The sequence below is a fragment of the Typopeltis vanoorti genome, chromosome 22 (genome assembly GCF_054136105.1).
Source record: "Typopeltis vanoorti isolate ZY-2024b chromosome 22, IOZ_Tvanoo_1.0, whole genome shotgun sequence".
NCBI classification, from domain to species: Eukaryota; Metazoa; Arthropoda; class Arachnida; order Uropygi; family Thelyphonidae; genus Typopeltis; species Typopeltis vanoorti.
In genome coordinates, this window is record NC_143570.1 from 3104124 (window position 1) to 3131117 (window position 26994).

The 26994-nt window shown below is 39.6% G+C and overlaps 1 protein-coding gene across 1 annotated transcript in view; it reads left to right on the plus strand.

Annotated features, from left to right (window-relative positions):
- Positions 1–26994, plus strand: part of dtn (transmembrane protein 132C dtn) — a 151738-nt gene that overhangs the window by 50497 nt on the left and 74247 nt on the right. The window contains exon 2 of the mRNA XM_090412020.1: positions 6342–7203. Within this exon, the coding sequence (XP_090268146.1) occupies positions 6342–7203 (862 nt within the window). The remainder of the gene's footprint in view (positions 1–6341; positions 7204–26994) is intronic.

Below are 26994 nucleotides of genomic sequence, written 5' to 3' on the forward strand. Positions count from 1 at the left end.
TAGTAGAGAAAGAGGGGAGGGGGAAAGAAAAATCTTTTAGCATATTGATAAAGAATGTGACGAAAGGATCCGTTTCTTTGGAGGTTCAGAACTGGTTATCATGAGCTTCTCAAATGATAATTCGTATCGGACACAAAAGCTTATTCCAGCTAACAAACGGAAGAAGTTGAAATATTTATGAGATTTTGTTTTCATTCTGCAGTAGTGGAATTTCTTTTACCCTTTAAAATATTCACCCAAGTTTTTTTTTACATTAACAGTAAACCGTTTTTGAAATGCGACTGTTGTCTTTCGCACAAGAGGCACGCGCGCTTTCACGTGTACATTTCAAATAACATCGATTATGCGTTGATAACGTGATTCGAGTATACGAACAACAATAGAGCGTGAAGTGTGACCAGACGATAGGTATTTGCACGTTGGATTGTATTCACGTGTTAACACGAACGAATATCGCGAAAAAATTGACAATAATAAGACTCTGCTGAGGCGTAAAATTAACTTTTGCTGGTTAGAAGCAGTAAGAGACGGCAGCTTTGTGTTTAAAGCATTATTTGGTTCTAGAGAAAAACATTGAATCGAGATAACTCCAAAGATTTCGTGTTTTCTGTGTATGATACAATCTTTTTTTAACGCGTATGCATTGCCTATATTACAGTACGTACGTATTCGATTGTTGCGTCAGTATAACAACGTAACTAATTGTGCGTCTGCTTCAGAGCTGTTTCATGGCAACAGACAGAATATTTCCTCATCATCATCCGACCTAAGCATCGATCGTTTACAGTGTTTTGTGATGCAGAATGTGTACGCATTTTGCTATTACAATCACCCCGTCACGTACATGTTCCCGGTCTTGCCGACTATTCGATTCCTTTACACTCCTTGCATCGAACTTATTCTTTTTTTGGCGCACGATAAGAAATTCATAAGAGGAAGTTCGCATTTCTCACAGCGGGTCACTACCAGCAAATCGTGGTCGTGTGAGAAGAAAGGTTGCACGCGCGCGCGCTGCATGTCCAGAGGTCGTTAAATTTGATCTATAAGGTTTGTCGTAAAGAACTCGTGGCAGCACTCAAAAGGCGCATGACAAATGCTCATGTTGCTTCCCCCTCCCCCACCCCCACTTAGGCTGACTGTTTGTTACCACGAGTCTTTGGATCGGATGCATTTCGACAAATCTTGTAACCCGGACGAACTCTTGGGGTATACATGCGATGTCTTTGTTTTGTAATTTTGGAAAAAAATTTAATGTAATTTTATTTGTATTTTTATATTTATTTGTACTTGAAATTATATTTATGATTCGTATTTGTAATTTCGATATAGAAAGCGAAATATTTACGTAATAGATTTTTGGTTTGAAAAAAAAAATCAAATTAACTTGTTCGCAGTATTTAAAAAAAAAATTGAACCATTGTTGATCGAAGTAGTAATCATACTAGCTAGATCTATTAAACAACAGAAAATTATGAATAAGCAAGCAGACGTACATTTCATTTTCTTTCCATTTCAACAATATTCTAGTGAAACATTATTGCAGCTTTTTTTTTAGGGGGGAGGGAATACCTGTATTATCTAGAGTTAGACTGTGTTTGCTAATTTAAAACTGTGGATTCAATAACAGAGAACGATATCGTAAAATTCTTTTCATAGCGAAGACAATAAGTGCGTTAGATCAAGTAAACCCCGTTGATTATTTTATTACGGCTATTTATCAGCGGTAATCATCTGATACCGCACCGGCCAATAAGCTTTTCCGTTCCACTCATTAAAACGGCGGTGCCATGCTAATCGTGAATGAGACGCGATTTTCTAATAAGATGCCCCGCGGATGACCTAAATAGTCGAGGTCATGGCAGGAACAACAGAGCTGGGATTAAATTCAGGCAGCTGAACAACATTTCATTTTTATCCCGCTTTCTTAATTAAGCATCGCGAAGGGCGCTCCTCACCGGCTGCGTTTAAGACAGGTCAAAGCCAATCCAACGAATTACACTCAAAACACACCAAGAAGTATCAGCTCGAGTTAATGTCAGAATCTTTTTTGAGTTAAAGCTTGTCTCTGTTATCCCGTCAGAGCACTAATTTTATTATTATATCGCTACCACGGTGTGCCTCCCCCCGATCCATTCCCCCTTTCTAACATCGTGTCTGTTTGACCGGTTGTCAAGGAAACCAAAGTCATTACCCCGAAGCCAGAAGTGTGGAAAGCTAAGAGCTGACCGATCAATACCACGCGGCACCAGCGAACTTGCTTGGTCAGGGTTCACTAGGGTTCAGAGGGTGTATTGGGAACATGTGGCGAGCGTGGAGGGTTGGGAGGGTGCAAACAGCTGTATGGTCAAGGTGTGCTCAGTGCTTTGGGATAATTCGTTCTAGTAAAATAAAAGATGGGAGGCCATGCTACACAGGCCTGTTGATTTGCGATTTCCCCTCGTCATTCTTGACTGACGTGTTCATTTAGTAACACCCCCAAGCGAATCCTTTACCTCGAATCGCTGCGTATTTTAACTCCTATCGAACACAATCACTTTTAAGCGTTGACCTCATCGGAGATGAAATATTGCCATCCCAAATTGGAATACAGATAACCCCCGTTTTACGGGTGGGGGATGAGTTCCAAGAAATCCGTGTAGAGCGAATTACCGCCTTAAACGGCGAACAGTTTTTTTTTTTTTTTTTCATTTTCTCATAATGCGATGTACAAACGTGTAATATTTGCATGTTAACGGGGACCGATTTTGATTTGAATCTCGATCCACACAATTCAGTTTTTCCACTGGACCTTTGCCGAGAAGAGAGCAACATTCTCCAGCCGCTTCTTTATCCTCATCTTTCAAGATTGTTGTTATTCTTGATTCGCTACATTTAAATTCATGGGCGACGTCAACCATCTTAAAGCGGACTCGAGTTTTTTTTTTTTTTATTTGCCTGCGTGTCCTCATTGATGCGACTTTCCTTCGTAACCCCGTAAGAAATTACGTGGAAAGAAACAACAGCATCGGAAGTGTTTCGAACTGACGTTTTTTTGAAGTTCGTCTTCATCAGCAACGAATTGTGAACTTGCAGCTATGAGGTGTGATGTGCTGCGCACACTGCACATGCGCGGAAGTGAGTAGCAACATATAACCAGTGGCGAGTAATAATAAAAAAAATTTTTAAAAAAATAGAAAAGAAACCGTGTAAAAGCGAATCCACGTAAATCGGGGTTGGCCTGTTGGTCTCAAAATGTTCAAAAATGGGCGAAGAAAAATTTTCGGAACATTTACGGAAGTCCTTGTTCGTTGTCTATACTTATTGAACTTTTAATTAAATTCATGGTGTAGATCAGTCGATTTCGGCAGTCCTTTAACCCGTCGCATAGACCTGGGTTCGAATCTCGTCCAAAGATTTTCAGCTGAGGGTGAGTTAGCTGGTCTCATGCGGTGGTGGAGGGATCTTCTGAGTGATGTCGATTATTTCGACATCACTCAGAAGAAGACATGCAGTTAACTGACGTCATAATCTTAGCTGTCGGTCGTAATTCAGAACGATTTCGATGAACCCATTTGTAGCAAACACTAACGAACCATCAGCGTGTACCCTCTTTAGGCTCGCGTTGGTAGAAAAATCTCCATGAGGTCCGCGATGAAAGTGGACTGCGGGAGGTGAGGTCGTTGACCACGATTAGCCCCAGCAGGAGCCTCTCAAAATAGCTTCTTCTAAAGACCCACCTCTAAGACACTTTTGAAGAGGCTTCTTTACTGTTGAGTTTTTTTTTCTTCATCTTTCGTTTACTCTTTTTCGGTCGTCTTTCTTGGAGAACCTGGACTGCACATGTTCGCACACAAACACACTTTCTTAGTTCCTCATTTGCGGATGTAAAAACCTTACTACGAAGATGATGTCATCTGTAATGCACTTGAGACGCTTGACGTTTATTTAGTTCGTGCCTAAACAGTGTGGAGGAGTAGTGATCGGGGGTGAAGTTTGTCATAAAAATTAACACTCGCGCATCGATGTGACGTTCAGAAGAAATGGTGAGTCGTGATAATTCATGACGTCATGACGAGGCCACGTCTTGAATGTTCCGCTTTATTCGCAGTGCATCATTAAACTGTTTTGTGGATGAACTGGGATTCGTGCGTCTGTCTGAAAGTTATCACCGAGAATTTAATTTTTAATTGCGCCAAATCGATGGCAGTAAAGAATTATTATCTGTGAAAATGAGAAGTTCTTCAAATGTTGGTGAAAAGGTTGAGATTGGACTGGTTAGCAAAAAATCGCTCTTGTAAATTGTACACGTCAAGTCTCCGATCCAACACAGTCGTGTTATAGGTCTCGAGACTTCTCGTATGTGGAGTTAATAATAATAATAAAGGCGAGCCGCTAGAAACCGTTGAAAAATGTAGAGAAGGAATGAAAGTGGGATAGAGGCGAAAATTTGTTGACCTCCTGTACGATAATAACGGAAGACTTTGTACATCGTGAGATTAGATTTTCTGTTTCTGCAGATAACACCGAGAGTTGACCTTTGTCAGTGTTCGAAACTGATTCTGCAGCCAGTGCACTTATTAACACACTTTGTTAGCGCGAGTCGGTCCAACACTTGAAGACGGCCGTTGTAATTCAATCTCAGAGCGTCTAAGGATCCGCCTGCTTGATATACAACCACTGACTGTTCTTTAAGACGCTTTACGTCGTTTTCATCACGCACTGACCGCTCGTGTTCAGAAGATGTTTCCCTTTCCCCTTACCAGTGGCCTTGTTCAGTTCGGCTGCTCTTTTATAAACCGAGGAAATTGTCGCGTTTTCGGCCTCTCCTCACTGCGGCGATGTGGATACCGTTACATGCAACGCCACAACAAAAGGCCGATTTCCTTCTGTGTGCACGTTCGCGTTTTGGCACCCATCCAAAGTACCTTGGATAAGTGCTCGCCGTCCGAGCGAAAGAAATGGAGGATCCTGCAAAGTAGAAGGCGGAGTAGTGAGGTGAGGCTTTGCTCACCGCGCTGTCTTTCAGGTCTTGGGGCCCGAAGAACCCGTCGTTTGAAAAACTTCCACTCCGAATTACGATATCTCTGGTTACAATGTTGCTCGGCCCTAGTTTAATTGGAACTGTGCCAAACATTTCCAGTTAGGAAGTAGGTGGCGCTCGTGTATCCAAAGAGATGTCTTGCAAGAAAGTTACGATTTTGAAATAAGCTGATGGGAAAAAAAAAAGGCTCTTTCTTGTTTACCGTTGAGTTCGTTGAAAATGGCAAAGTGCTCCAAGTTCCCTTAGGCATGAAAACATCATAAATCATGCATCTCACAGAGATACCCGCTGCCTCCCTTCGCGGTGGTACAAATGCTAGCAACAAACACTCCCGTCCTATCGGAACAGTGCAGAACATTAGCACAGATGATGGCAGTGTTGCGTTTTGAGTAACAAATGCGGGAATTTGTGTATTTGTCAGGAAGTGAGCAACTTTTGAACTAGAACATTTCATATCAGAACATTTATTTATTCGTATGGAGTTTCCTCCCCCGTCCCTATTGGGGAGAGCTGAGTCCCCTCATGGGGGTGTTAAGTATTTATGGCTGTATGTGTTCACGGGGCCGGTTTGCCTGCTTGCGGGATAAAAACCCCCAGATAAACTGGGGGGGGGGAACCCTGCTGTCCATGCCCAAGACCGGCTAACTTGGCTATGGCTGAGGAAGATCCTCAAATTCCTCACGTCGGCGACGGGAATCGAACCCAGGACACTCCTTCCCCAGGCATAGGGTTGCGAAGCGCACAGCCACTAGGCTGTGCGCACGGACATCAGAACATTAATCGGCTCTTTATGATGCCAACTTACTGGCCATCGAACTCGACACCTAACCGAAAGATGCATTAAAAGGGAGGATATTTTGAATGGCGGTTAAGATCAGTTTCTCTTTCTCAGGGAGGATTGAACAGGGAGTGTCTCTCTGTTTCTGCCTGGTCTTTGATGAGAACCAACAGTTCGAAACAGCTGTCAGGCCGGTGAAGTGTAATTTAAGCGCTAATAAAAAGCGAACGTGCAGGCTCCTGGGCAGAGTCCGTGTCTTTTAAGTAGTGCAAACCAAAGCAACTCCGATGCCGAAGGTTATATTCTCAAATTTCAATTTTTTTTCAACTTTCTTTCAGGTTGACTATAAAATACGTGTCTGGATCCATAATATTCTCCATTATTTATTATCTTAGTAATTGAAGTCTTTCGTCGGTATAATTTTAGGGATGCAGAAGTACGTCCCTACTCCCACTGGTAATTGAGAAATGAAACTCTTTGATTTGTTAACTTGTTTGCTTTCCTGTGACGTCATCGTAATTGTGCTTTTTTATTTTGTTTTAGGGATAAAGGGTGGTGTCGACATCACTCTTGAAGGAAGGGATGCTGGATTTTTCTTAAAACCCCATCAGGCTGAAGAGGTCGGGAACGGTGTGGATGCGATGGAAAGATTCACCTTGTTGCATTCGACGATTCCCATCACCGTGCGAGCGCAATACGGACCGTTTGCGGTTAAACAGACTGTGCTTCCGGCGTTAGTGGTGCCCTCTATTGCGAACAGTTGGAACGAAAGCCAGGACGAATCGGGGGTAACTTCGGGTGACGTTGTTCCAGCACTAGCAACGCCACCTGTCGGTGACTTGGATGTAAGTGCTCATCTTGTGACCCACGAGGTAAGGCGCGATCGACCTGTGTTACGGGTATTATTCCACAGCAGTCGGGCGTCTGACCCCAAAACCCGACAGCACGGCGAAGACACCCAGAAAGGCCCTCTGTGTATTGTGTTGTACGTTCACCATCAGGACCAGCATTTAATGGCGGTTTGTAGCCCGAGCGCCAACCGAGACGGAGTGTGCTTAGCCGAGGCTACGCTTCCAGCCGCCTGGTGGCCCCCTTTAGAAGCGGGGGTTTGGAAATCTGCCAAGACCCAGAAAACGTCGGTGCGCGTGGAGTACACTGTTCTGCAAAGCCACTCGCTGGAGTGTTCCAATTCGGCGCTTCCCGTGACAGCGCCACCTGGTGTTCCTAGCGTGTACTTGGCGGACGTAGCGTTGTCTAGCGTGCACGGTAGCTACGAAGAAGTGAAAAGCGATGACGTTGTCAGGATCCTCGTGCCCCAGGGTCCTGCCTATCCTCGTTCCAAGGTGTATGTTCCTGTCTACTTGCAGCCGAATCCTGTGTATCCTCTCTACGTGTTTGTCATCAGGTTAGACGACACAATTTATTTGTTTTAATAAAAAAAAGGGGAAAAAAATTGCAATAAATAATGTGACATTTTTAGAAAAAAAATCCGAGTCTACAGAATTGTTCTTGTGATGAGATCCAACCATAATCATATTTTAATCATATTCTGGTTTCAATTAACTTCATTCCATTTATGCTTTTTTTTTTCATTTGTTAATAATTCTTTCTGAGATTAAGAACGCTTTCAGTAAATATAATTAAAACCCTTTCCTGGCTGCACCGCACTTGTTCGCGACTGTTCCTAACTCAAGATATTGTTAAAATTAATCTTTCGTTCAAAACTACGAAGACGTCGCATACACGTGCGCCTCCTCCCTGCGGTCTCATTCGTAGTATTGCGTGTCAAAGCGAACAAATCGCAAAACGCCGTAAATCAAGGACGGCATCTAAAGTGATACAAAATACTGTGTCGCCTAGTTTGCGACGCGACTTCTGTCTCTTCCGCGTGCACATTAAACCACGACGGATATTTCTCTTTCTCTATTTATCTCTCCCGTCTCGTCTTTCGCACATAAAAGCCACGTGATTACATCCTCTTTTCCTTTGGATCTTTTCTACTCTCGACTACAGGTGAATCCTCACGCTTCCGTCCGATTCCTGGGCCGTTACCTTGGCAACAGAGACATTATTACATTGTTGGACTTAATAGTGTGTCCGTGTATATCTGGGAAACCCGGCAAGCGATCTTTAGGGTTTCCGTCAGAAATATTTCCAACGCATTAGCGATTCACTGCGCTCCTCCAGTCGTGAACATTTCGCGAAGTTAAGCGACATTACGTTAGCTGTAACGACAAGGCACTGCGGTGTCTCCTTGTCACGCTATCGCAGCGCGCATTCCCCCTTCGAAAACGCCGTTCACGCGATCAGTCGATAAATTTATTTTGGTTTCAGTTTTTTTTTTTTTTTTTTTTTTCGTGTGGAGTACACGTGCCGTTTCGAAGCACTTAAAAAAGTATAAGCGAGGTGATTTAGTCTTTCCGTCAGTGGTTGGCATAAGCGCGTGCCGAGTACCAATAAATATTGACCGCATTAATTTTAGCTCGTTGTGCGAAGCTGAAGCTGGATCTATTAAAATAGCGTGCCGTGTTCGAAGTGGATCTAAGGTCGTACGATTGCCAATGACCTTTACGCCTGCGTGTTAGTCAACATTATAGTTTTCGTTATAAAATTATAAAGCGTGGTTGGCTTACCGAGTTAAAATTTAACAAAATTAACGAGCAAACGCGATTCGTTCGGTTTCTTGATAGATGCTGGTATGGGAATACTTCCTGTGACCATGGGTTACAGGAAGTATTTACAACAGTGCTGCTGCTGCTGTTGTGTGTGCACACGTTGGTTTCTTATCTGGGATGTTAACATATCGTTTCTTCAGTGTTGGGTTCAGCTTGTAGAGGACTGATAGTGGGGTCAGGATGTTACGACAAAGATAAGTACTTGCAGACCAGCACAGTCGCGACTTTTCCCATCAAATGACTTGGGATCGAATCCTGTGCACGACACGAGAAGCCTACAGCGGTTTTCTGTAGAAGACGAGCTAGCCGGTCTCGGTGGCAGGGTTTTTCATCCCACACGCCGTTAACACACGCGATATGCCGACCTCGTAATCTCGGTGGCTGCAATTTCAAGCCAACCATCTCTTCTGGACTTTATAGCGCTGATATATTTAAACGACTAGAATTCGCGTTGGTGGTTGAAAAAACATCCTTTCAAACTGACATTTTACACTTCAACTAACAAATGCTTTCTTCTGTATGTTAACACAAAGGCGACTCGCATACCAAGTGGGTTGCTCATTTTCAGCGTCATTTGCTACTCATCGAACTTAAATTTAGTTTGTCACAAAAGATCACTTCACTCTACTTTGGCTTTATTGCTGTTTAGTGAATTCAAACGAACACCATTATGGCAATATGCCAAAAGCTGGAATGCCAAAGATCTGATGGATGTGCAATATTATCGGATCTCTCTCATTGTCACCAGTGTATCTAGTTTCCCTAATACAGTAATCACAACATATAGTGCTGCCATCTAGTGTAATTTCCCTGAACTGAATATCATTTGGTTGATTTAAATAAATAAATACATTTTGAAGTTATTGTAATTAATTTCCTGTGTAGCCGAATATCATGCGATATTCCTTTGGTCATAATCAAGGAGGAAATGTCTAATTTTATATTTATTTATTTACAACAAGATAATAACGACTGCCTCAAGCATAGGGAGTAAAATGCACAGAAAATTAAGGCTGAAGCTTCAATAGGCTGTTTAATGGCTTTGAAAATCGGATATTTGCTTTATTTTGGAGAGCCCAGCAGCATCGTCATTTCATAGCGGAGAATTGTTGAAAGCGTGTTTTGTTTTGTTAACCTTCCGCACTTGGATGGTAGCAGCATCCCCGTCACTCGTACAGCTTCCACGTGTAAACATCGAGCACGTGCCATATCTCAAGCTAGAAGCGGGGAGCCGTGTGACTTCGTCCATAATGAGCTCAGTTGAGAGATTTGCAGCTGCGCGTGCACACACACACACACACACGCTCTAGGCAGACCTTGTGACCTACAGGAGTAGCTTGCCGAACGACGTCTGCTTATCCTCCGAAAGGCGCCTGATCCCATTTCGACTGCACTTAACGTGACACCTTGGCATTGACGGGGACTCTTTGAAGTCGCCGGATGTTCCGGATTACTGTCTCTAACTCTCCTCCTCTTCCAGTTCGTGCTGACAGAACGCCACGTGTAGATTTTGTAGCCACCCTTCTCAGCGAGGAAGCCTCCCGTTTGGTCTTCGGATGCCAGAGATCAGTTAGCACGTTATAAGACACCTGTCGTATGCACTGTCTGCAGCGATCCCTCTCCCGTTTGGTCTTAAAAGACTGCTATTTATAGCGAAATGTCACTTTGTTGGGCAGCCCGATCAATGGTGTGTCCTTTTGTAAATACAAGTTGAAAGCCCAAGCAAAATTGGCTGAATTATTTGACTAGCCCATTGCCAAATTATTGGCAACTCTTCTGTCATCATAACAAACCAAACAGCAAGATATTTTTCTGGTAATTGATGTGAAAACAGTGCGTTCATATAGGTTTTTTTATGACAAATGAAATTAATTCAGAAGGAAACTTTATGAACGAAAATCTGGCATCTGTCAATTGAGAATATGCAGGCAGGAAATGCTTCCCTTCTTTCAACAGTTCATGCAAGGATTCTTACGATGTCAGCAGACCCCATCAGAAGCCTTAATTCTAATGTACTTAATTGTTTTTTTAATCTCCAAGAGTAAAAGTAAGATACTTTTGTAGTTTTCTGAAGCGAACAAAAGTAAACACATATAAAGCGAGAAATTCATCAATCATAAATTATAAGCCTGTCCATCAATCCGTTCTTGCTAATAAAATGAAAAGAGTTAATAGGGCTCGTGTTTGAGACTCGAGCTTGCTCGGCTTTTATCGGTTGCCCAAGCAGACTAACTGTTGCGAGACGAAGTCAGCATTAAACATGCATTGTTCGCTAATAGCCACGGCAACTGCAACTTCCACACGCCCATTGTTTCCAAGTGCAGCGCGAGGAATGCTTCGCATAAAGGTCGTGCATTATATTTGTGACGTCAGAGGAATTTAGAAATCACCTAGAGAAAATTGCCGCGAGCTGTTTATTGTGGGTTCTGGCGTCAGAATATTTAACGAAGGGGGGAGGGTGAAAACATTCAGTTAGCGACTCGAGACTTAGTTATGTTAATATTAGACATATTGCGTGCTTGACTTACATAATTCGTTCTTTTTTTTTTTTCTCTACTTGTGTCGCCCTCCGCCCTTTCTGGCGTCAGCGCTCTTTGCTGTTGTCAGTTGTAAGAGCACCGAAATACATTACGTTTCATATTAGGCTCTTTAGCTCTTCTGCCACGACGAGATGCATTAATGGAACTTCAGTGCCGTGTGCAGATGTGTTGCGCATGCGTAGTTGGAACCGGAGTGTTCAGTAAGGCAGACAGTAGTTGCCTTTCCTTAGGTTTGAAATGAAGTTTTAAAACAGTTTTTATAACAAACAGCAGGAGCGGCTCGTGCATAAGCACTGCGGAACTGCAGCACCCCCAATTTTTCTCCATATATATAAAAGTATTTATTAATTTATTTGTATTTGCTTGTAATGTTTAATTTTATCATCAGCAATCCTATACAATTCTTTTATTTTGTATAAAAAATAATAAAAATCAATCTTGTAGCACTTAGGAGGGCGCTAGCAGTACTGTGTTTACTACGGCGTCATATTACTATGCGCACAAGCACATGCACGTCATAGTGAGATGCGAGCTATTAGCGTAATGCGGCACTGTCCGTCGCGCAGTTCCACTGTTGTTTATATGCACTTTGCGCCAGGAGTAGAGTGTTCTTAGTGCTTATCGTGTTTACTGTGTCTCTTTAAATATTTGGACATTACAATTAAAGACATAACACTTGTTATGGTTTTTATTTTAGACCATTATTGGGGTTATGATAATAGGTTTTATTTTTAAGTAAATTTGAATTATCCAAACTGTGTAATTTTATCGATAATAAACAATGTTTTTTCATGTTTAATTTTTTTTACCGTAATTTTGATATTTTATCCAAACGCGTATACACTGTACTTACAGTGTGTGTATGTATATTTCGAAAGTTGCAGTGCCTCCGCGATTTCAAGCCGCCACTGACAAATAGTTCGTTTCTTTTTTGTGGGGGATAAAAATGCCATTCTACAGATGACTGTGCACGTTTCACTAACTTGTACGATTACTTTAAATTTTAAATCGTTCTTCCCATCCTCACCGCAGCGAATGCTTCATACGCTGATTGCGATGATGAAGTCCGTCCGCCATCTTCCTTTCTGGTTCGGACCAAGTTTCGAGATGGATGGCACACACCCGTTCGCTTTCTGTTCCGACACCCTTCGCACGTTTTCGAGTTGGCTTCTACGAAGAGCGCGAGAACTAGGGATGCACAGCTGTGGAGTTATAAATGGGAGTGTGTGTGGGGGGGGGAAAGCACCGGGGGAAGGGAGTTTGCATTAAATCTCAATTTGTAATCCGCTCAGGTCTTTATTGTTTTCCCACCCCCGCCATTCTGAGCACGTGAACAGCTAGTCCGTGCATAAAAGATTACGTTAAGATGATTTAAGTGGCTTCGCCATCGCGGTGCGAGTAGCTTTTAGAAACGCAGCTTAATTTTTCCAAACATAGAGGGCACTGCGGTTGAAATCGATGAAAGTCTGCAACGACTTAAGAGAGATTAAGTGTCAGCTTCGTGTCTCAGCTTCTTAATACACTTCTTACTTCTACGAACATTTGTACACGTGTAGCGCGAGATTAATGCTGACTTCGTGTCCGAACTTGGAAAACATTCTTCTTATAAACGCGAGAATTAAAAAGACATCGGAGTTGCGGCGACAGCTTCTTCTCCCTGCTGTAATGAAAGGCCTCTTAGAAATACACGCGCTTGTATTTGTTCATGGCCCTGTTAGTCCCCCTAATAGCAAGAAGAATTCCCCATTAGGCGCATCGTTTCGCTGTTGTTAAAAGAGATTAAAACTTTATCTCTGCTGAAGGTATTTTTGGGGCTTATTTCAATGAGTCGTCTTTAGCGCATAATAGGGCGTAACCAGGGTTTATTTTGAGAGCGGGAAGAAGTCGTGAAGCTATCGCATCCCACAATATTTTAGAGGAGAGAATGCGCATTCTGTTTGTTTAAAAAATACCCTTTAATTTTTAAAGGAAGATGCTGTAGTATTCTCCTAATACCTCTCTGGTATCACAATAATGCGTATTTTCGGTTAACACACCCATCGATTATTATCCTTTGCTAATTTGTCAATAGGGCTTTTTTCGTCCCCCAGCAAACCGGCCTCATGAACACACGCATCTACAGACACACCGGAAGGCATACGGCTAACCACCTTATCCTTGGGACGGTTTGGAAGGGCTAAGGACAGCTCCGTAACAGGCCACTAGGCCTAATACTTAGAAGAAGAAGCTAATTTGTGAAAAGGCATTCGGTGAAGAGCACATCAAAACTTGTTTCAGCAACTACTCGGTCCGTTGTGTGTACACTGTAGTGGTAAGCGGACGTGGTCGGTCCTTTGTTTTGAGGACTTCAGTGTAAACCAGAAGGGTTTACAGCCCACCTATTGAATACGAATTTGGGGCGATATTTTTTCAGTTTATTTAAAGTTTTATCTCATAACATTAATATTAAAATTAAATGAATTAAAAATATGAGATTACCCTTTTCTCTAGACATGCAGATCCAGTAGATCTTCCACTCCTTACGCAGTAATTTTCATTAATTACTTAAGTAGATTTTACCCACGAAAGACTGTAAACCTACCGTACGTTTGTATTTTGGTTCGGTTAAGTGTTAGATGAATCCCTCCAGAGACCGAATATGAACATTTTCCCAAGCCTCTTCAGCCCTCACACCTTGCAGAGAACTTAAAGACATTCACGAGCATCCGCTATGGGCAACCTACTTGGCCAATAATGCCGTTAAAATCCATTACTTATTCATTTTAATTAACGTACTTTCCACGCGTAAGGGATTACGGTATCCAATTCTTTCTAAATTCACCTTCGACAACACCGTTGTCCGATTCTTTCCCGCATGTTTTTCATCCTATCTCCAGCGGACGCGTACGTGAAAATTTATAAAACATTGTATTCTATCACGTTACACCACTCTAGTGAACCGATGCATTGCATTCCAGGCATTATCACGATGAATCGAAAGGACGCATATATGGAGATCTTAATGTATGTTAATATCGTCGGATCCTTGCTTCTCAATGGAAAAACTGAACGTGTTTCCATAATGTTCCTCATCTAAGCATGTGTTAATGTATGAGGTTATTGACCAGTCGCGTTTCACGCCATCCAAATAATGCTTACGTCAACACCGGCGTTGGAACGGACGTTATACGTGCTGAATGATGTCCTCTATTATTCTAGTTTCATCAGGACTTTCTTTTCCTCGCGACGATGTAAGCGCCTCCTTGATTGGCTCCCGCAGTGCATATTTTTGAATCTGCCTTGTATTCACCTCCCACATCCCGCTTCTGTGAATTGCAGCCTATTTGCGTCTGTAATTATTAATTCCAGATAAAGAAACTACTCACGAAAATGTAAAGGATTATTCACTTTTCCATGTGTTTATTTGTTTTTGTAAGCGTCTGCATTTCATGACGAAAACCATCGCTCGGTGAAAAAAAAAAAAAAAAAAGAAGTCCAAAAGCGAACATGAAGATGTTGAGTTTTATTGAAGAGAGAAAATTTTACGATTCGTAACTCACGTGTACGAATGTATTTATCACTCTCAGTCAGAAATAGTTATCGTCGCTATTAAACCCACGAAGTTAGTCTTGCATTATAAGTGACGTTACCGTCGCAGTTTTGGTGACTCGCCTTCCAGCGGTAAACACGTTCACCCTAATTCGCTCTATTAGAACCTCACGTGCATGGTTATATGCCTTATCGCATGCGTGTAATCGATGGCGAAGTTTTCTCAAAAAAAAAGTTTTCTCCGAAAAAAAATAACCTTTTCAACCTTACGAAATAATAAAAAAAAAAGTTGGGTACTTCGTTCAGATAAATGCGCGACTCTCCTTGCATTTTTTTATTACTTTCATAATAAAATGTAATTTGAGTGTCACATAGCGATGTTGACTGTCAAAACTATAAAGAAGGAGTAGTCGTATCCACGGACATTCTTCGACAAGAAGTTGAGTCGGGTTAAATTGCTAGCGCTTCTTTATGCCCAAGTGGTCCCACCCATCTACTCCTTTTGGTCCTCTCTGTAACTAGAATTAATGAACCGTCTCGTCTAGATGAGCGTGGTACCCAATAGGTGCGTCGGGAATGGGTTGAATTGGGACTGATTGGGATTACCAAAAATCTAAGAGAGTAGTACGTATATTCTCCGATGGGATACTTTTTTGTTGTTGTTGCAAATCCCGCAATCTCCGTATGCGACTGGTAACTCATCTTCGGTTGACAAGCCTTTATAAATAAAGGATCCTTGTGTCTTAGGCGAGTTTCAGACTTCGGTCTTTAAAACCAAGGGAAAATGTCGCAGTCTTATGTACTATGCTATCGGGAGGCTGTCTCTCTTTATCGCCAACTTGCGGATGGATGCAGCGTGTAACACCCAACCTTCAACATTTAAATGCAGCGCAGAAAATAATAACAACGAAGTCCTACAAACTCGAATAACCTACGAAATTTCCTACACTGATTCCAAAAATGACAGATTTTTACGGGGAAGTGAGTCTCTTAATGATTTTTCAAAAATACTACATAATACGCGTTTTTGACAAATTCTATGAATATCTCCACTCCCCTTTTAATTGCCAGATATAACAAAACGATGCCTGGACCACTTACACGAGCTCTCGATGATTTAACGTGCAACAGCAAATTAAACTTACCGAATAAAACAACAGTCGACGTAATCAGCACTGAGATTAAGCCCTAGTAATGTTCCGACTTATATACCAGCATAGGTTGGTCGATTGGTAGAGCCTCTGCTACTAATGGCTCTCAAAAAAGTTAAGCAAGTTTGAGCGCGGTTAGTAGTTGGAAGGAGTTAATCGCTCGATGCTGTTTGCACATTCTCCCTCGATGAGTCTTTGAACTCCCTGGAAGTGTCACATAATAATAATTATTATTATGTGACATTATATATATATATATATATATAATAATAACGCCACCTGGTGCTTTTATTCTCATTAAGTTTAGAATATTTGTTCCGAGCATGCTAGATAATACTTCCATTATAAAAAAATTAGTTAAAATATCGTTTTGATGATTTTATTCAAATATATATCATCGATATTTTCGTGTTTAGCTAACTTTCGTTACTAATTGATGTATTTCGTTACTGTGTAGATCCGTTTAATCTATTTAGAAACTGACATCGATGTTTCACTGTTAAATATTGTATATGGGATTCGTATCTTCCTGATATAAATGTATTGAACATGTTACCAAACTTTGCTTTGGATCTTAATCCTTTCGCTGAACATTTCGGAAAAAAAGCAAGTAGTCATGTGACATCAGGAATTTGGGTATCAAGTATCCGCAAAAATATGATACTTCTGATATTTATCTTTTTTTTTTCTAGCACGATCTGTTATGTAGGATGCCAAACTTGAGCTCAGTTTTCAACTGAAATTTAACGCAGTCAGTGCAACTTTTGCGTTGTTTTGAAGAATAAATGACGTTAACAGATGCGTCTTTTAGATATTTCACTGTAGAATTATTTAAACTCTACAATTCTGAACAGAAATTATTTGTTTCTTGACAGAAGAATTTATTTTTCTGTGCACTGATACGAGATGTTGCTCAGCATCATTTGGATCCTCGCGGATTGCACTGTACATCAAATCAAGAACGGACGGGGGGTTCAGAACATATTGTAGAAAGGAATCAAGATTGCCGGTTAACATAATTGATAAGAAAAAAACTTAAAAAATGATTTTATTATTAAGACAATACGAGAGATTTTTTTAAATTAACCCTAATCATAAGACTTTCTTGTAGCCATTTATGGCATGTGACCTGTTTCCTTTTCCTGTCTGTCTTATCTCTTGAGTTTTGTCTGTGTGCAAATATCCCAAAATACGTTTACGATGTTGGTTACAAAAGTACTCTTTCTTATGGAGATCAAATTACTAGACAGATAAGAAGAAATCAGCGCAGTGATGCATTTCTGTAGCCCAAAAGCGGAAGATACGAATACGTATCCTTGGGCATAAATCCTATGCTGCCTTGCATCGGTCAAACCAATCAGTTTTGTATGCATATTATCAGCTTTTTCCATAACAAAAGGGTGAATTTCCGTGTATATTGTTTATAGCTGTTGTTTGATTCAAATTTTTCTCCCTTTTAAAGTGTTTTTTAACTGTTTACGCTTTCCAAGCAAAGTGATTTGCTTTGTATTCCTTTCTGAAATTCTCTTTCGTTGCTAATCGTATATAATAGAAAACAATTTTTCTTTATTCGCACAGTCGCCAATAAATCTTTATTCTTTTGTTTTATTTCACTTAAATACAAAACTTCTCTGCAATCACTCGTGGGATGTGCATATTTTTTAGATATCTCATTAGATTTTTCTGCAGTCTTTTTTTTTTTCATGGAAAATTTTTATCGGTAGTTTTATGTTCTACAGAGCGAAATCCCCCCCCCCCCCCGCAGAATACGGCAGGAAGATAAAAATACTCAGCGCGATCACCACATAGCTTTTTTTCTTTTATATTTCTCCAAAAACTTCCATTTCTTACGGTGCTTAAGGTATCCGAATTGTATCTTATTTGTCTAACAATATTAATCTCTCGCACTCCAAATTCAAATCTTAAATTTAATGAAAAAAGGAGAACGTTTTAGTTACTGCATTACTCCCAGCTTGATTCGATACACGCCATGTCCACGTGCAGGGAGTTCATTTGTTCTCTTCTGTTAACCCTTCTGCGTGCCGCTTAAGCTCCCCAGTGGTTCGCGATGTAATATCTTCGACCAGAATTGCTAATAGAAAACGTTGTCTCTTTCTAAGCGCAGTACAATTCAGAGCCGGATTCCTTTTTATTTTTGCACCTCAAACGAAGCCGAACTAAGAATGAATGAGGCGCAATCGAGGGAAACTTTCTCAAGAAGTTAAGTCAATGGCGAAATTTGATTTTTATTAAACGGGCCATTCGCTGTCGTTGCTGAAGTTGCAGCGAGATTTCAGTATTAACTTTCGCTTGTCTGCTTTACTTAGGAAGCATCACAATCCGGTCAGCGAAGAATTTGTTACATCAGCGTGATGGGGAAATTTCTTCGGTTGTTGGTTCACCGTGCCAAACCTTAACTCGACTTTGTCAGAGTCTTTCCATTGCTCCACAGAGTCCAAGAGAGCTCATCACTGCAAGCAGTTGGTGGCTGTTCGTATGCTCTGCCGTGGAAACGAACTCGTTTGCCATTTCTGGTGGGCATTTACTGTCGACATCCTATTTGACATTTTGATGCTAGGAATATGTATTGTGTATGCTTAGCGGGCGGCAAATAACCACCACATAACTACTCATTCACGATGTCCCTTCTGGTTAATAGCTTGAAATTATGAAAATCTGGAGTTTCACGCGTTATTTAGGACTGATGATCGCGTAAATTGCTCGACGTTGTGTTTACGTTCTTCAATAGTTTGAGGAATTGGTTGCTGATAAACATGTTATTTTATTTTGTTTATCAACACGCCTCAAGTGGTTTAGAACGAGGAATCAGATAGTAAATCTGTGCTCCAATAGGTAATGCAATTGGAACACACTGAGTACAGCAATCCCTCGATTAGTGCGCCTAATGCGTTCTTTAAAACAGGCGCATTAATCGAAAACGCACTAATCGTTATTATATAATATATATATTATATAATAACCTATGGGAAACAGTATAATTCGTTCCTCAAATTTCTTTTTTGAACCTTAATTTTTTATAAAAGAATTAGGGTATGTCTCAGGGCCTAGTTAAAGGGAAACCATGAAGCTGAAAGACAATAAAACATGTTCAGAATATAAATTTTATTATTCTACTTCTTAACAAAGAATTGAGTTAACGTAGTTTGGCGGGCATTTTGTTTCTTTTTTTTCATACAATCGACGGTATGGCCCTGTTGCCTCTTCTACTCTTCTGCAAATTTTACTGCTTCTCTCTTCATCGTCAAATCTCTTTCGCACATCCACATTTTTGCTCACTAATTCTTTTACCCATGATTAAAGCTTGGGAAAATACTTTAAAATAATAAAAGTAAGGAAAACACACTCATATAACATTGCAAAGGAGGCACGACCATCAAAGCGCTATGTAATTATAGTACGCCCACACTTTTGTTCAACTTCGCTTGTCTTGGTGCCAAGAATAGTCGATTCATGCTGAAGGGGAGAAAGAAATGAAGAAAGTACGAATTGATCGCCAACACGCGAAATCACGTGCTTTATAGATAAAATTTCCCAACTGTTATACAAGCAAAATAGTTACCACTTTAAAAACTACATTGATCATTAAAGAAAAGTTAATTTTTCCACGTGTAATAATAAACTCATCCCAGAAGCGGATTGATTATCCTATTATCGGAATGGATTCTCCTTTTTGTGACATGCGCAGAAGTGTCGAAGGGTCTCGAATCTGTGGGCGTACTATAGCAGACGACATAAATTTTGGCAGTAAATTTTGTAACATAGTATACAAAGTGTACATGGAAGTAGTGTAGTATGCCATTGAAATAATTTTGTAAAATGTTTTAAATAGGTAACTAAATTATTTCATTCTGGTGAGTGATTTTTTAAAATAGTTAGCCATAAAAATGTATAGATAGAAAATGTTTAAAATCTGTAACATTTATTTTTAAGATGTATATAAGCGTACTAATCGAATTTGGGTATTGAAAAAAATGATGCACTAATCGGGGCTCACTAACCGAGGGATCACTGTATTGTTATTATTACGTGACACCTCCAGGGAGTTCAAGAGCTCATCGTGGAGGGGCACACTGCTCTACTCGTTTATATATACACAGTATATACGGGGGTTCCCGTGATAAGATGGTATAATGGGAACCAAAAATGATTACCTATAAGTGAATTCACTTACAGCGAGGAGCAAATATCCATACGACTTAATGTAATCAAGGTTTAATTGGGACCGTGAATGACACCCATACCAAAGTAAAACAAATTAAATATTCTTTCTAAACATTTAGTATAACTTACCATAAGAAACGCAAAACAGTGCAAAGTGAATATGATACCAAAAATGATATGTATGGAAAAGCGTATTTAAAAGAACCGTTCGAATTGCAGCTTTAATGGCCTTAAAATAAAGGAGGTAAAGAAAAACTAAGTGGAATTATCCACTGCTATCTCATCACCCTCCACCCTAACAGGGGCCTGGAAACCAGAGGGTCATGGTTGTGATGGTCATCGGGCTCTTTTCCCATGATGATGGCTTAGGCTTATAGGGATTTCTTTCTTGGTTATAAGGACCTCTGTCTATTGTTACTTTACAGTAGCGAGCAAATTAATCCGAACATCCACATTTTAAAGAAAAGTTTTAATTTCGCAAGAAAATAAGTCTAAAAATTAAACTCCAACTTTACCTAATAATTTATGTGTTCTTCTGTTCCTAATAAGGTCATTAAGTGATCCTTTGTGATACAAAGGATCACTCAATAGATTGCATTAAGTGATCCTTTGTATCACAATTTAATTTTCCAAATCTCTACGAATTTTCTATTGGGTTAAATGTCAGGAGAGTTACCTGGCCACTGACGGAATTGGATGTCATGATTTTTGAGGAACTCTTTCTTTGAAGTATGACATGGAGCGAGATCCTGTTTGAAGATGAGTTCTTTGTCTTTCTAGATCTGTGGGAAAACTGTTTTCTCCAATATTTTTAAGTCTTGGTCACTTTTCATCATACCGTCAACATGCACAAGCGATCCTGGACCGTCATGTGTAAATCAACCCCAGAACATCTTTTTAGCTGGGTGTTTAAGAGCTCGTTGAAGGTGGGTGGGAAAAGCCTTCTCAACCACTGATTTGCAAACGTAGGGTGGTCTCTCTCTTTGTACAATGAAATGGCTCTCATTTGAGAATATGACCTTCTTCCACCCCTCAACAGTCCGATCTTTGTGCTCTTTTCCCCACTGGGAAAAGCCTCTTTTTCTGCATAGCCTTCGTCAACAGTTGTTTCTTTTTTGGTCTGTGGGGGCAGTCCTTCCTGCTTCCAACAATCTTCGACAGACTGTCATATCAGAATCATTGATCCCGCTAGCTGCGAAGTCTCCATCAGACAGTCTTGGACTCCTTTTGATTTTCCTAACTAGTAAACGATCTTGAGTAAGTGTAGTTTTCCTGCATCGCCCACATTTTCCTTTTCTGTCAGGAGAAAAGGTACCTGTCTCCTTAAACCTCTTTAAAATCGCATTGACAGTGCCCAAACCAATACCACACTCATTGGTAATTTGTCTTTGAGTCATGGATGTGTATGAGAAAGAGTACATATTTTTGAACGCTTTCTTGGAGTACCCGCTTTGTAGCTACACAAAGCGAATAAAACACCACGAATTGCCAATGTCGTGCATTAATAATGCACGACACTATTAATAAACATCGTAGAGGCAGTTAAAAACTAGCAGCACGCAACCAAAAAAGTGAACCCAAACTAAAAACTTGACGAAAATTGGGCTTGTTCGGATAATTTGTTCGCAACTTTACGTTCCACGGTTTTTATTGCACTGGCAGAGATTTTGAATTAAAACACACTTTCATACTGTTCTTACTGAAGTATGAAAGTTGGTATACTTTCCTGCTGTTTAGGAAGCTAAACATTAGTAGGAAAGTACTAATGTATAGAATTGTCGTTTCTGTAGTGTATGGAGGAAACGGCAATGTCTGTCTTTCACTCACCATATTACTGACGTTAATATGGCTTCCTTTATTTATAGAAGCTGCCTTTGCCATCTTTAATATTCGTAGACAGGCACAAGTAATACATAGAAATAACAAATGCACTACTGTAAATCCAAGCGAAACTCTGATGGGGTTGTCAACTTACAACAGAAACGAAGACAACTTGAGTGAGTAGCATTGGGAGAGGGGAACGGGAGTACGCTGAAGTAATGTATGAGAAACGATTTGACACGCATTACCATGGAAACCACGTAAATGCAGACTTTTCACATGCATTTCTTCAATTTCGGGGCCACGGAAGTGCGGGTTAATGAAGAACTCGTATAGCGGGAACTGCCTATCTTTCCAAAGTTATCCTTGCAATAAGAGTGTGTGTGTGTGTGTGATCAGCGCGCGCGCGCGCGCCTTCTGCTCATCGTCGCTGCTGTTGAATGGCTGATTGTGAATTAATGTTAGTCACTTGCAAGTAACTTAAAGACTGTTGGCATACCAGTTTAAGGAGTATTTGGGTAACAAACAAATGAACTTTAACCTTAATATAGGTAACGAAAAGCATCCAATTACAAAACAGTAATAGATATACTTCTACAATTACGATATAGTTAAGTATAAACTATTGATAGGCACTTTCTCTTCATTTTTTTTTTATTTATTCATTTCCTTATTTCTTGTAGTTGCTAATTTTAAACAAATGAAAAGACAGAAGAAAAAAAAAAGAAAAGAATGAAGAGAAACAAATAAAATGCTACACAAAACGAATCAAAATTAGCATTTTAGCAAACATTTTTATTCAGTCTGTTCCTGGAATGCACGAAGGTTTATTTTTATGACCATAATTCATGAATATTAGAAAATTCTACGTTATAATAAATGATTTTTAATTTTGTTCTTAAAGACTTAAATATATTCGGTGCAAATGAGTCGATGAAGGATCTCTCTTTATCTTCTTCATTTATTTATTTTTTTCAGCTAATTGATGGGTACGTGTTTCGCATATCCTTTATAGGGATTTCATTGGAAAGAAGTCTGTGAGTAGGTTTTATTTTACTGACTTGAGTAGATTCTACTCTACTTTGTCTTCTTGAATGATAGCGATTGATGTCGTTAAACTATTTTTTAAATTATACTGGTTACTGACGCCTAGTTTATTGTACCATACTTCCTAGTCGATTGAATAATAATAATAATAGACGTACAGTTTTATTATAAAACTGAACTCGCAGAAGCGCAGTTTTATTTCTTCGAGACAGTGTTTCTAAATCTAAATACAGTTTGATATCTCAATATTCGTTTATTTATTGTGAGTTGTGTAATTCTGTTATTCTACGTCATTTGGAATCCACATATTTCTAGACAAGTAATGCTTTTTGTTTACTCAGTTTCTGACAGTCACATTTTTTTACCATTTTAATTATTTCAAAATAATTGACAGTTTTGTTTGAAAATCCCAAACGTTTTCTGTGTTTTTTAAAGCAAAGCATTACTCAGTTTTATTTGCATTGACTATATACTATACTACTATCACGATACTGCATTATTTGGATTAGATCCTGTGCAAACTTGTCAGATTCTTACTTTTGAATTCTGTTGTAATATCATTCGGCACGAGACCAACAATTAATGTAAATTTAGTGCGAAAAAGTCATTCACAGAAATTTTAAATAAAATTAGCTCGAGCGTAGAATATCATGAAGGACTCCCTTTTTTTCTTCCAAGTCTAGTTCTTCGCTTTTATGGCTGTTAATTTGCAAAGATTGTTACCTGTATGACACGGAACTTAAGCACTTTCCAAACATTTCCCCTATACCTGATGATAAATAATATACCTGCCTAGTAGGAGACTAGGCAGGAAAAGATCGTTTCCTTTCTCGAATTATTCATCTGAGCTATAATAATTTTAATTCGTGACATCTTCGGTACAAAGGGTTTCTCAGAAACCGTATTGGGTAAAGTTAAACATGGAATTTAGTCAAATAAAAAAAAGTTGCCTGTATGAATCTAAATAGCATTATCTGACACTCAACGGAAAAACTATATAGGGCATGAAAACATGGGCTCTGCTTCTTGCGTGAATGTTACGCTCAAAGCATTTGGCAAACCACATCGCTTTGCAGTTATAGTCACACACACACACATGAAAATAAATTATAGGTGAACTGAATATGTAATATTTTATCTCATACGGTTGACTGCATGTTAAAGAAACATATAAGAAGTGATATATAAATTTTTAAACGTCGATGAAGTAGGCCACATAAGCCATTTTTGAGCCTAAAATTTTATTATTGTAAGAAACACTTCAATAAATCAAAAAGGTTTTTGTAGTTCATGCATGATTTTCATATGGTCAGAAAAGTTTCCTGTTGCAGACACCACACGTATGCACAACATGTACCACGCAAACAACTTACGTTAAGATCCTGTCGCAATAATTTGTCAATGTGAAAAGGAAGCTTCGTCCGCACTCTTCAAAACAGTTCGTGTTTTTGTACAATGAAAAAAGACAGAAAACCAGGCCTTCCATACTATATTGCTGCACACAGCGTTTGAATCGACAATTTTTTTTTTCTGATTTTCACTGTTGAACAGGCGGTAATTTATGAAAAGTATTCCTTGGCATTTTTCAGATTAAGTCCACATCAAGCTCATAACTGCATGAACAGAAACTACACCTCATAATAATGATAACAACAAACACTGTTCTCTCGTCACCAAGACCGATGCACTGCTGAAGATTAATTATGCGCTGCTAAACCCGCTCACAGTTTTTATAGTTGGCGTATACGACAGAATCATATTTCTACAGCCATGGAGAACAACAAAGAAGTTGTCGAATATTTTGTTTTAAATTATTGTTATTATTATCTCATGAAATATGGCTACACATTATGAAATTAATAATGATATTAAAGTTCACCACGCATGCACGCACTACAATAACGTACTCCTTTAGAGGAATTTAATTTTGTTTGAATGCATCCTGTCAAAGAAACGCTTCGTATGAATTTTATATATGATAAATCTTAAATTTTACAACCCCTTTTTTTTCTGAAAAAAAACCTGTAGAATAAAAGGTTTTAAAATATGTGCATCGTGCTCTTCTGTTTGCAGTTCACGTGCAATGACTCCTCCCCATTGTGGGAGAAACTCTATCATTTATTAAGTTCTCTAGTGGCGTCCCATCCACTGGTTTTACTGTTTGCCGGAGACAATTTATCTCCCATCCCCCCAACGCGGGCTGCTTGGCGTACAATGTCCAAATGACATGGCTTCCAGGCCAAGTCATTACACAAGTTAATTGGGTGGAGAGGAAAACGGAGTATTATCGCAGGAGGAAATTGGAGCGCTCCAATTTGTTTTGCAAGGGGTAGGAAGAAGTTTAAGAGGGGCAGTAAGATTTTTAATAGAGCTGTTATGTTTTAAATGAAATTCTACATTTCGCCATATTTCTTTTCATTGTCCCACGAAAGATATCTTGACAGCCTGAATTGCTGCCTAAGAAGGAGTTTAATGTAGTCCGCGTTTTAAATTCTTTCAGGGTATGAGGGATATTTCATTGTATCGATGCATGAATGAAGACGCGAATTGAGGACTAAATTGATGAGTTCGGTATTCTTTGAAAATGACGAAACGATTTTTCAAGTATAATTTGCTCATAAATCTTCATTCTAGATGGATTAAGCACGTGCACTATACCAACTTGAGACTGAGGGGCGAAAAATTCTGTGCAGTTCCCATGTAAAAACAAGTCTTTTACTCAGAAATATGCATTAAAACTTCATTATATGGAATCATCCACCACAATTCAATCTGTGAACGTAGATAACATCTATCTCTTCTCGGTGGAGATCATTAGAAGCTAAATATATTTAGGATTGCTTTATTGTGTTCGAAGATACCGAAAACTGTCTTTGGCACTGCGTCTCAGCCTCTTCTAAATGGATTTGTTGCCTGAAAATATTTCCAGCTTCAATCTTATGAGATCAGCATAATTTGTCGACTCCAATAGATTATTAAAATAGTTTCACATTTTATACTGCTGAAACAAAATCATTTTGATATTCAATTTTAAATTCGTTATTGATTTTTGGCTGATTACCCAAGTTCGTGATGGGTATTTAAACTTATTTGGGTTAAGTCCTAGGATCTGAGAAGTGCGTATTCGCGCATTTAATTGTTCAGTTTTCGATAAAACAAAGCTGAAGGAAAAAAAAAAACAAACCCTCCTTCATTGTCCTCGAATCAAACGTTGAATAGATGCGCAATTACAATTCTAAATGGCTTCTTTATTATTATTTACATGTTCCTGTTAGGGCAAAAAGTCTCGTGCTAGAATAAAGACCATAAAATATTTCATTTAAAATCCGGAAAAAGATGGCATTAACTTTACAACTTTGCGATCAGAGACGTGGTAATGCCAAGAAGGAAAAGTACAGTAATACGAAACCAAGAATAGACACGATCTCAGAAGAGTCCGTATAATCGTCTTTTATTAGTTCAGTTTTACTACTCTACCTTTGGAACTGTTGGTTTTCTCCTCAATAGGGGAGAGGACTCTGTCGTTTCATGTCAAGATCACGGGCCACTGAGGAGAACCGGCAGCTCCAATGGTTCACCTTAAAATCGAACTCATAAAATATGATTATACTGCTCTTCAGAGAACGTGTGTGCTTTTTGCTCACTATTAGGACTTTTCACCGCTAGAATTACTCTCCCCCACCCCCCCGTTTGCAGAGCTATTTCAAGTGCGTTTCTCAAAATTCGTACCTGCTGGAATTAATTTGTTCGCAAGTCATTCTGGACAATGTCAGATTGGATTGATGCTGTTTTCTTAAAGGCCTATTAATGTTTATCTGATTTAGAGTATGTGCAGTAATTCAAAGATTTTAAGAAGTTTGGCATCGATCGCAATTCACTTGAGCAAAAATAGGCGAAGCGAAATTAGGTCCTAAGTTGCTTAAGTTCGACTTCTACGAGATAATAAATGGAGGGGCACTACCGTGAATGATATTCGGAAACGCACCTGTTTTATGGTTGTCTGCATTCACTTCCTTAGTTGTTTACTTTATTTACGCTTTGCGTTTCAAGTAAGAAGATGGTTGTTTTTCTTGGTCTTTTAAATGGAATAATTATTTATATTTAGCAACTGAAGAAGGGATGCGTCGTGTGGAATAATCAATGAAAGGAAACGTTATTTAGTATTCCCGTGGTAGCGACGTGGAATGCAGCGTCACGTGGTTTTTTCCTCTTCTCATGTTTGCAAAAACTAAGCCGATTGGTTGTATAGTGG